This window comes from Columba livia, chromosome 4 (assembly GCF_036013475.1).
Source record: "Columba livia isolate bColLiv1 breed racing homer chromosome 4, bColLiv1.pat.W.v2, whole genome shotgun sequence".
Taxonomy (NCBI): Eukaryota; Metazoa; Chordata; class Aves; order Columbiformes; family Columbidae; genus Columba; species Columba livia.
Window position 1 is genome coordinate 76115445 of NC_088605.1, and position 11675 is coordinate 76127119.

The window sequence follows — 11675 nt, forward strand, 5'->3', positions numbered from 1 at the left end:
AAAAACGTTATTTCCTCATGTCCAGCTGCCTGTGCTGTGACCCCAGTCATGACAGTCCTAAATTGCTTTATTTCGGTCATTATGGGATGGACATTGTTTTCTGTGAAAATTACTGTTGTGTTTTCAAGTATATAGGCTGCACCATTGGAAATTGATCTTTTGAGGTCCCTTCCAATCCCAAACATACCGTGATACTGTGAAATTCAAGTGGCGCTACACAATGTGCTTCAGCACTCTGCTCGCCGAACTGAGATTTCTTACAGAGATGGTTTGCAGCCTGTGAAATGGCTGGGTGCGAATCTGAAAGTCACTATGGGCATTATTGAAATATTGATGTGAAGATCCACTTCAGCATTTCCCTGGCAATAAGCAGACCCTTTCATAAAAGGGTTTTTTCAGTTCACACCCACCAGTCTAGCTTTACTATCACAGGACTGTATGGAGTTCTCTTTCCAGAGCTCTGCTCACAGTGCCTGGCCAAGAAAAGGTTAATCACCTGAAAGGTATTTGTATTTGACCAAAGCAAGAGGAAGGAAAAATGTATGGCTTGGGAATGCTTTGTGTTCAGAATTTTTCACAGCAATGTTTAATTTTTAATGTGGCCTGAATGTTCTTCCCCCCAAACTGCTATGACAACACATTATATGATTACACTCAGTAGCTACTGTCTCAGAGCTCAGTGATGCTGGACTGACAGATTTCTGTCACAGCTGGATGTGATCTCACCAGTTCATACATGGGGGGCTGCTCTGCAAAATGCCTCTTTGTATACTTTGCATAGCTTGCAATATGAAATTTTTACAAATTTTTACAAGAATCTCAGTAGATATCCTGGAATTGAGTTATTTATGGGCAAGAACAAGTACTGGGAGTGGTTTGGATAGCATTTAAGGTCTTTCATCACCAGCAGCCACACTGTCCTGTAGTGTTTGTGACATATCTGGGCGAGTCATCTCATAGACAGGCCAGTCCGACCTCTACACCAACAGGACCAAAATCTGTGCTTTGGTGTGCTCTGTGCAAAAAGAGCACCCTTCTGTGCCTGTACTAGTGAAACCAAACCAAGGGACAGATTTGCCTGAACCAGGAGGAAAAGACCTGTTTCTTTTATTTCACCAAAAGGAAATAAACTTGGATATGTCAATATTGCCTCTTCCAAGTTTTGCTGTTTGTTTCTGAAGGGCTCCTGCTGCATGGTCGGTTCCAAGCCTTTTGGCACATTCCCATTCTTAGTAAAGATTAATTACCTGATCCAACTTATTTATTTAATCGCATGATTGCAGACCGCCTGATTTCCACTTGTTTTGGTTTGCTGCAGTATCTGAGGGCTACTGTAAAAGAAGGGAAGGAGGAGACTGAGCCAGCCTGCTTTAGATTATTGTGGAAAGACTTGTGTAAGGAACAGCAGAAGGAGAATTTTCTAATGCTTGGTTGTATCCAGGATTTTCTGGCTTTACATTCATGTCACAGAGAGGGAGGTCATTAAACAAAGGAGGACAGGAGGGAAGAAACAAGCAAGGAAAGGTTGGTATTTTGGAGACAAGGGTCTGTTGGACTGTACAATCACATTTGGACAGATATCTCAAACTTTTTATGGTTCTCATGATGTTTGTTGAGTGAAATGCTCTAAATAAGTTAGATTTCTAATATCTCTCATCTTAATACACGTACTACACCCCCTGAGACAAACGGAACTCAGCATTTATAGGTAATTCTGTATCTTGGAGGTTAGCTGGGGGTATGCAAAGAGGGAGGCTGGACTAGCAAAGGGTCTGAACAGCCTGGATGGGATCTCAATTTGGCCTTCACACACGGTCTGAGCAGAAATTCCAACATCTTTACGAATGGACAAAGAAGCTTTCTAAAACACTGAACACTTGGGAAGCGCCGCTGTAATGGCATTGCAACTGAGGTGGCTGGTTTTCCTCCCTCTCTATCGCAGAGCAATACTCAGCTTGTGTCAGTGCCCCATGCCAGAATGGAGGAACCTGCATCAACGACAGAGAGGGCTTCATTTGCGCTTGTCGCCACCCTTTCGGAGGAGTCAACTGCAGTACAAAGCTGACGAACGACAACTCTCTGAGTATTGGTAAGTCAAGAATTTAGTAGTGCAATATGGTAGCGGTATGGGGCCTCTGCCCCAGGGCCTCATTAGAGAGCATTTGCCAGTCAAAGGTCTCACATTTCACTTTAATGAGTGCCAGCTCAAGTAGTAGTGGCCTGTGCTTTGGTACTGAAGACATCAATTCCCATGGGTGGCTCATAATCTTTTTCTTTAATACAACCAGGCAATGGGATGAAATTGGGCTGGGACCAGCCATAATGGCTGGGTGGGAGGGTGTGCAAGAGATGCACTGAACACGGCATCGTGGATTTCGAGGTGGGGGGTAAAATCAGGTCATTGGGGAATACCAGCTTCAGCACAGCCATAAATGCACTATAAATACGTGTAGCTACCATAATTTGTGGGACTATGGCCGCAAGGAGTCATTTTAGGCATGTCTGTGATTTTCATCAGCAAAGGATGCAGCCCTTGAAAGATGTTTTAAAATAAAAGTGGAAACTCTGCTTATTCACTTCAGAAATAAAAATAATTTACATCCAGGCCACATGGAATGTGAATTATACGCAGCTTTCAGCAGCCATTTGGCTGATTCTCACTCATGACAGCATATGAATAGTGAATAAAATAATTTGTACAGTGGCAGGGAATCATAGCGTGTGGGCTCTGCTGGAAGAGGAAAACATATACTTTCCTTCCTTCATTTCACGTCAGGAGAGCTAAGCCTTTCCAGTGTTTGCCTAAGGTTTGTGGAGAAAATTCTGGCTTCAGCACACACAGATGAACAATGAAAGAGATCCTGGGGTGGCAAAAACTTCATGGGGGGACAGGATGAGAAAGAAAGCAAAGAAAAATAGCAGCTCCCGTAATGATAATGTAGTATAGACAAACATAAGCTCCCTTGCTGTTTCTAAGATTATTCTTTTGTGGATCCACCTAGCACTAATTGTGAAGGAAACTGCTTTTTATGCAATACAGAAAATCTCTGTGTTTTTGCAGAAATGCTGTATTTCAGTTGCTCAATCTACTGGATGATGTGACTTTAGAAAAGCTGCTTGTGATCTTCTGGCAGGCCCAAACTGCCTTTATACAATGTAACGTGACTTGAAATTGTCGTTTATTCCTTTCCAGATTTTTCAAGAGGATCATACAGATATGCACCAATGGTGGCTTTTTTTGCCTCTCATACGTATGGAATGACAACTCCAGGAACCATCAAATTTAATAATCTAGACGTCAACTACGGAGCTTCATTTGCCCCAGCAACCGGGAAGTTCCACGTTCCGTATCTGGGGGTCTATGTTTTTGAATATACCATTGAATCGTTTAGTCCACGTGCCTCAGGCTATCTGGTCGTTGATGGAGTAGACAAACTCACTTTCCAGGCTGAGAATATTAATAGTAACAAGTACACTGACAGAGTAATTGCTGGAAATGCGTTATTAGAGTTAAATTATGGTCAGGAAGTCTGGCTCAGACTGGCAACTGGCTCCATACCAGCCAAGTATCCACCAGTAACTACATTTAGTGGTTACTTGTTGTATCGTACCTAAGCCAGTCCTAAATGTAGTAAACAGTAGTAAATATAGTAAACAGCAACCTGCATGTGAATTTGTCTTCGCTTTTAAACACTTCATTTCTTTAGCAGCATTAAGTTTCTCAGAGTAACGAGCGTGGTGGCATTTGAAGTTATGGTTCTCCAAGAAGTTGCTTGGTTGTAGGCGAGTAGACAACTGCCAAGAGAGCCCCCAGGCTTGGAATGGGGGAAAAAGAAGCATCTTCTCTCTATAAGCATGACTGGAAGCATGAAGCTGATGATGTTCTACATTTATTGCATGAACATACTTAGAAAAGGTAGCTGAGAATCAGTTCTCAAGATAAATCAGAGCTGGTGTTGATCATTCCTTTCTAACTCGCATACACACCAAAGGTGATGGATAGATTTTGATGAGGCAGATGCTGGGTCTTATTCTATCAAGCGGTAATCATGTATGTATTCTGTCTGGAAGAAAATACATTTCTTTTTGGCTTTACTTGATGTTATCCACCACACGCCTTTATATGTCAGTGTTTAATTGATTCATGATTTTTTATGTAACCAGTACGATAACATACTGGGTTTTTATTTAGAAAAAAAACAAGAGGAACTATTTAGAACCTGCATGTTGATATATTCAGATTAGAAATAACATGCTGAATTTTAGCAGTCATGGCAAAAACATTATAATGGATTTGGTGGAGTTGAATATGTTGAAGCAACATCTCCTTAGGTGTGATATGTTTTTTGAGCAAACGTGGTTGCTCAGGGACAGGAGTTGGACTTGATGACCCTTGTGGGTCCCTTCCAACTCAGGACATTGATTCTGTGGTTATATTGGCTTCACATTGATTTTAGCATGTGAAGTTTTGCTTAAATAGTACACAAGTTTATATGGTAATTCTAGTAGTCCTTTCTAAGGTTGAGCTCTAGAACTCTATGATCTGGTTTATTTCTGCATTATATTCACTACCTAGCGAGGCAAGATGAAATGAACTTCAGTCTGTATAAACCAGAATACGATTTCCAAGCACCGATCCAATTTTTTTAAAAAGTATTTTTAGTTCATGTTATGACTGCCTGAAAAATATAAACCTCAGGTTTACATCCTTATTGGTTGCAAAGTGCTGGGTTGCTGCAGTTTCTTGCTGTTTCATCAGCTGGTGCAACTGGCCAGCTTTGTTTCTGGTTATTATTTCTGTTAACACTAATTGATCAGGTTTTACGGCTCTGTGTGTTTGTCTCCTTCCCTGTCCTTATCCTCCCAGCTGAAAAAATAAACATCTTCACCAATTAATGCCACCGACCAGGCTTGTTCCCTTCACTGCATCCCTTACCATGTGTGTTTGGGTTGGTTTGTTTGTTTTCTGGGTTTTGTGGGTGTTTTTTAGGCCAGAAATCTTTTCTTCTTCGTACTCGATGGATTCTTAATGCACCATGAAAGCCAAATGAGTGTGCTACAGCCCCTTCTCCTGTTGCATACCATATTTTTCTGTAAACACTCAATCTTTGATATGACACTAAGTCAGCCTACCATATCATTGAATTTTATCAAATATAATGACCACAAGCCCCAATCCCTCCTTGTACGATTTGGTATTTTAATGTGTTTAGTCCTCTTTATTCCTGCTGTGCCTATGGCTAAATGGCGTGAAAATTACTCTGCAGATGAAATTCAAATGACCCACCAGAGACTGCATCGCTGTTTTAATGTGACTTTCTCGGCCTTTCTGTCCTTGTCACTAAATTCTTCAAGCTGGGTCCTCATCCTCACAGACGTTGTTTTCCCCTGGTAGCCTGATACTTTCTATGTCTGAAGCTAATTCTCATTGCATTTTTTTAAAACATGGAAGAAATAATATTTAAAATATATAATAAGTGTATACTCATTTTTCTACTGTGCAAAAATCCATTCTAATCTTTCCTCGGATGTACTAAAACTAAGTATAACTGGCTTCATCTATTGTTAAAAGCTAAAATGCAGATTCTTCATCCTGAAGATGGGTTTGCGTTGGCCACTGAGGCTTATTTATGGGCCTGTGACTATGTACCTGGGTTGCCTGGTCTAACGAAGCAAAGAATATTGAAAAATAACTGAGGATCAATAAAATCGGCCTAGCCATTATGCAGAATAGAGAGCAATCAGCCTGAGCTCCCAGGAGAACATTTCACACATCAACCAGGAGAGGTGGTTCCCGAGGCTCCTGGTCACCCTCTGCTTTCATTGCAGGCTCTGATTTGCATTCCCTAATGACAGCAAGCAGCAAATCTGGACGTTCATCTCTCCCCACAGCCCTGGTGAGGGACCACAAAGCCTTCCTGGCCTTTGTACTTCAGAGCGAGCCGTGTTCTCTTTAGTTGGGTGACTCAATAACCATGGCAACATTTTGTCTGGTAGGGCTTTGACAAGCCCATCCAATTTACTCTGGAGCTTGCATTATCATTTCCTCACCTACACCAGCCAAGTTATTGCTGAGCGCGTTCCCCAGCCCCTCGCACACTTTGCATTCATGCTGAGATGTGCACTTTCTTTTCCTCATGTGCCTTTCCCAGCTGAACACCCAGCACAATCCTGCTCAGCTCCAGCTCACACCAGACTTCCCCATTAACACGCGCCTGCCTGATGCTGACTGATGGGTGTTGCTGTCTCTCTGTACATCTTTGATATTTTTGTTCAATTATCTTTTTTTTTCCTCCAAGATAATTTCATTTACATTGACAGCAAGCAGGAAGAAAGCCACTATTTCTGAATTCGGGTATTGACCTGAAAGCATCTATTAGAAGCAATGCTGCGGCTAAACCCCACCAAAATCAGCAGGTATCTGATAATTAAGTACCTTTGACGGTGGGATAACAAGCGCATTGAGACAATTGCAAAGCTGAATCTTCCAAGCAGTTAAATTCAGGTAGGTGAGCAGCAGAGTGCAAAACAATCCAAAACAAAAGAAGAAAAAACAAAAACAAAACCAACACTTTTGACATTTCCAATGGATAAAGAATTATTACCGTGGCTTTATACATCTTCCACTGGTGGCTGATGCTGCGCTGCAGGAACTATTGCCCAGCAGCTCTGTGGATTTCATTAACCCCTTCAGGCCATCAGATGTGTAACAGGGTTAGCAAGGTCATGTAGACCCGGTTCTGATTTGATTCATTCACACATCTGTCTGCGCTCAGGTGTCTGCTGGAAAGCCTGAGCCCTGGGCTCCTGTTCCCATGCTAGAGCCTTATCAAAAGCAGAAGGAATCTACTTTAGTTATTGTGGGAGAAGTTTTTGTACTAATTCTTCCTGCTGTAATTACGTTTTCAGTAGAGTTCTATTAGTAGTACAAGTATTTATCACCACTTTGTTTTTCAAATATACAGTAGAAGTCATTTTCTCCCTGCAAAGCCGCTCTTCTCTATTTTTGTGACAGCAGTGATGGCAGGAGCGTTGTCAAGAGCGAGATAGAATGAGATGCTCGCTTTAGATGGGGCTCCAGTCTCGAGTGCTTGGTAAGAAAACCTGATCAGCAAGCTGCTCACCAGCTCTAGATATGTTACAACCAACACACTGGCTTGGAACGACCTTCCCACCCTCCGGATCTGTGGTGGCTGCTCACTGAAAACTGTCTTCTGCATTCACATGTTACAGTAAACAAACTGGAGTGTTGCTGACAATATTTATCCTAGTGGTTGCTGTTGAAGATTCTTATCTTAGAAAATGCAAGTTGCAGCTAAAACAGCCCATGGCTGTTTGCAAACAGTGTACAAGTGCTTCCAGAAATCTTGCTATTGGGATCCGCAGGAGTTGGGAGATACCGTACAAATGATCTGAAGTTCTTTATAAACACCAAAAGCCTTTTGAAAACTCTTTGAACCCATTATTGGATACCAGTATGTCTCACATTCACACGGATATTTGGTGGTGAAGACTTATATGTCTCAAGGGAAATCATGGATTTGTCACTACGTATTTGCTAGAGCATCCTTCCTTCCTTTCTCATAGCAAAGTCAGGAACAGTGACCATTAAAAAACAATACTGAAATGATGGACACATTTAGACAGAGAAATAACCTCATTTCTGACTACTCTGACTCCTCTGTAAACTGCCTTGGAACAAACAAGCAAACAAACAAACAAGAAGTTCAGCCATCCATTGCTAGGCTACTTATTGCTACTTACCAAAGTGAAAAAATACACGTGAGAAAATGGTTTACAATTGCTTCCCGACAAAGAAAGTGCCATTACCAGCTTATACAAGCAGGAGGCAATTTTCAGGCTCACCATTTAGACACAATCTCAAAGAACACAGTAGACCTCAAATATAATTTCTAGGGTCTAAGTTGGTCACTCTGTTACCTTGTCCCCAACATCTGGGCATTGCTACAGCCTGCTAATAGGTCCACACTATTAGAATACATTTAATTCTGGAAAAGCAGAAACTCTACTTACAAGAAAAGGAGAAAGATCTCACTAGATGTTAAAAGGCAGTAAAGGAAACTAGAACGCCATCGACAATGTGTTAAAGACAGATTGTCTTGACCAAAAGGAGCTAAAGGTCATCCCTTGACAAGCTGAATCATTTGTGTGAGCTAAACAGAAATATAATGAGAGCTGTGAGGAACTCCCAGCTTCTCGAGCAGAACACGCAGATCTGGGGCCACTCTACCATCGGGCTGTGGGCTTGGCTTGTTTGCAGAGGTTTGGACTTTGACATAACTAGTACATGTGGCTGTTTTCCCCAAAGGAAGTTCAGGTGCTTAAATAATGGAGAAGGAAAGGCACAGATGCATGAGCCAGGGACATAACATGGGCCTTGTTTGTACACAGCAAAGCATCAAGTAAATTTTTGCCCTTTTGCCTGTTTGATGTACTTTACAAGCACATATTAAAAAGGCTGCGAGTTGTTTTTTTAATCCAGCAAACGTGGCTTGATGTCAGCTGCATGCAGATTTGAATACACTTTTGTGATAATTTACCATGGAAAAAAATTGAATCCTTATCTAACTGAGAACCACTCCATCAAATTTGTGATAAATATTTCAAAAAGAATTGTTTAAGGAAGTAATGAGGTTACATTTTGCAGTTAAAAAATCCCAAGATAGACCTAAAAAAATCATAGCAAAAAATGGCCAATGATTTTTCAATATGTATTGAGGGAAGCTAAAACTGGGGAGTTGGTTTTGTAGCCCTTTAGTTGTGCTAATTGAATTTTACTTGTAGCAGGGAGGTAGACGGTTCTTCCTGTACACAGACATCAGTGCCAGGGATCATATTAGCATGGCAAAGTTTTCAAATCTCAGGCTTAGGTAGTTATAGCAATGAATAAATACCAAACTGCATGTGTGTCACTCCCGCTGTCTGATGGAATAGAGCTATATGGAGCAATATGTACTTTACTGCAGTGATATTGAAAAGAGCAATGTGTTTGACAGAAGGAAATTAACATTTACAGCAGGCATGTAAGAAATTGAAGTGTCGGAGAAGTAGAAGCCCTCGACAGCATTGAGAGGTGAAGAGCCAGGCTCCTGCTCAAGCTGAGTTTTCTTGCTCCTTTTCACCTTCAGGCCACTCTCAAATATGACCATGCACCTCAAATCTTGCATCCAGTGTGATCACTATGAACAGCAACGCCTGCTTGGCATCTCTGAAGTGTGTGACCCCAACTAGTGGGTGCTGGGACCTTGTTCCCAAGCCACTGAGCATTGGGGTGCATCACTGATCTCACCATGGAGTGCTGCCTACAAGCAGTGGTGCTGCTGTCTTTGTAAGCTGGAGAGCTCTTGTTTCTCAACTAGTGACTAAAATAATGGTGGTTGGTGGTCAATGGACTGCTTTGGAGTCATCTTCCATCACTGTCCAATGTGCTACTTTTCTTCCCACAATTATTTTCAAAAGTGCTGGTGACAACAGCTTGGTTGTGAAGCCGCTTCCCAGCTAACAACTTTAATGAGGAATTTTTGCTTGGGTTTTGATCTTTGCCCAGCACGCTGACTATCATCTGCAGTTCCAGCACCAGCCGTGTGCTCCTGTGCTGACAACAGCATGCTGCAAGTGCTGATGGTGTTGGACCTGGCTCCCAAACCTGACAGAGCTGCTCACAGCACTCAAGCGGTCAATACTTCTGCAGTATTTCAATATTTCTGTAGTGAATCCCATACAGTTTCATGCTCTTAACCTGCTTTTGATTTCCTGCCGGTTCACTCCCAACACACTGTGAAATCTCCCGAGGGCTCAGTTTTTACACCCTGAGCTTGTGCAGCATGCAATGTAATTCCCACCATCATTGTTATGCTGATGATGCACTGGTTTATCTATCAAATGCGTGAGAATTTGCTTTCATATCCTATTACTCCTGTAATCCAGGAGGGTAAAAGGAATTGCCTTGGGAACGTCATCTTTCCTTACCACCTCAGCACAGCTCCGTACTTGGTTATAAAGGTGCGTGCTGTGTGATCTCTGATCCATTTTGTCTTATGAATTTTACTAACACGAGTGAGTTCCCATGAGCTTGTTTAGAGTCTGGTCTGTGAACATACTCTCCTTTTTGAGGAATTTTCCCTTTGAGGCTGCACCTGAATAGTTTTCCCTTCTCCACTTCTCTGCAGATGTGTCCCCTTCTGTGTCACATTCTGTGACAATTGCAGTTTCCACCCCACTAGCCTGGGTTTTCCTGCATGATTTGGGGACACCTGGCTCGAGAGTGGTGGGAACAGGAACAATTTCTACATGGTGCGTGTCACATGGAGCCAGAAAGTGCCACAAACAGGCAGAGACAAAGAAAAATGAGACAATCTTACATCTCTCAGCATAAAAACTAACTTCAGTAAAGCTACGCTTACTGGTAACTACAGAAACCCTGTCTCCTAATCTGGTGTCATACACTGCTTTATACATTTTGATTGTGAAAAGTAATTTAAAATACATTGACTGATTCTGTTTCCCTCTCCTCCTGGGATTGCTTTGATGTCAGATACTTTCTTGTTGGAGCGGGACTATTTGTCACGGCATTTCAAACAGTGAGCTTGAAACTGCGTATTCCTCTGGAGTCCCCGAAACATTTGAAGCTAAACACTTGAAAATTCAAAGAGGCTTTGCTCAAGTACATAGATACAAAAATGCTTTCACAGAAACAGTTGCAACCCTTTAAAACAATCCCCTCATTTTCACATGCTGTTGCATTACAAGACTAATTCTCCCCGCAGCTGCAGAGCTGAATGGCACATTTCAAAGTCACAAAGCCTCCCCTGCTGTCCCAGGAGCTGTGAGCCCAATTCCTCTGCAAAACTATCCAGATTGTCGAACTGACAGAATCTTTCAGAAAATAGTGACATTTTGCTTTGGAACTCACTCTGATTTACTTGTATGTTGTCAGTTTTACACAAATGTGCAGGTTTTCCTAGAAACCTAAAATCCTCCAAACGAAGCATCTTTATCATGCATGGTCCTTTTATCTGACCATATGGAATAAATTCAGGATTTACTGCAGCTAATTTGTTAATTATGATACTGTGCAGGTGTACAGAAGGGTAACAAATCAAGACGTAAGCCCAGGGACAACCAAAGCAAAGCATCTAGATTTGTCTGGCCACTCTTTCCTTTGTACCAACACCATCTAAAACAGTTTTTCCCATTAAGATTAGAATGAGCGACTTGATTCTTAAGGATAGCAATAATTTTTGAGTGCTCTGGTGAGTATAATGACACTGTCAATAGTTCACTTATGTTCCTCTGGTAGTGGTGTGGCTGTTTCAGATTTTCCATTGCTCTCTCTTACAGGATCTGAGCCCCTTAAACACTTGTAACGTTGCTACCAGCGTAATATATTTGTGCTGGTGCTGTGATGAGCTTCAGCCACCACCACAACTCAGCTCTAAGCAGATAAATGTGACATCCCGTTCCCCAGAGCCTCCTGCTCTCTGCTACCAGACAGGTGGCTGCCCAGCAGGATCCCAGCCTGGAAATATCACCAGAAAATGGAAGTAGGAGGGAGAGAAAAGGAGAAACTACATTGAGAATGTACAACAACAATTACAAGCTGAAGTGTGAGATGCCTCCTAAGAATGGTAAAATAAAGTGTGTTACATTTGTGG

At 42.0% G+C, this 11675-nt stretch overlaps 1 protein-coding gene across 2 annotated transcripts in view; it reads left to right on the plus strand.

The window, feature by feature from the left end:
- MMRN1 (multimerin 1) overlaps positions 1 to 4901 on the plus strand; it is a 28934-nt gene extending 24033 nt beyond the window's left edge. For both annotated transcript variants that reach the window (XM_005498031.3, XM_021289731.2), the window contains exons 7-8: positions 1943 to 2089; positions 3194 to 4901. In XM_005498031.3, coding sequence (XP_005498088.2) covers positions 1943 to 2089; positions 3194 to 3615 — 569 coding nt within the window. In that variant the 3' untranslated portion in view covers positions 3616 to 4901. The remainder of the gene's footprint in view (positions 1 to 1942; positions 2090 to 3193) is intronic.
- Positions 4902 to 11675: the final 6774 nt, after the last annotated feature.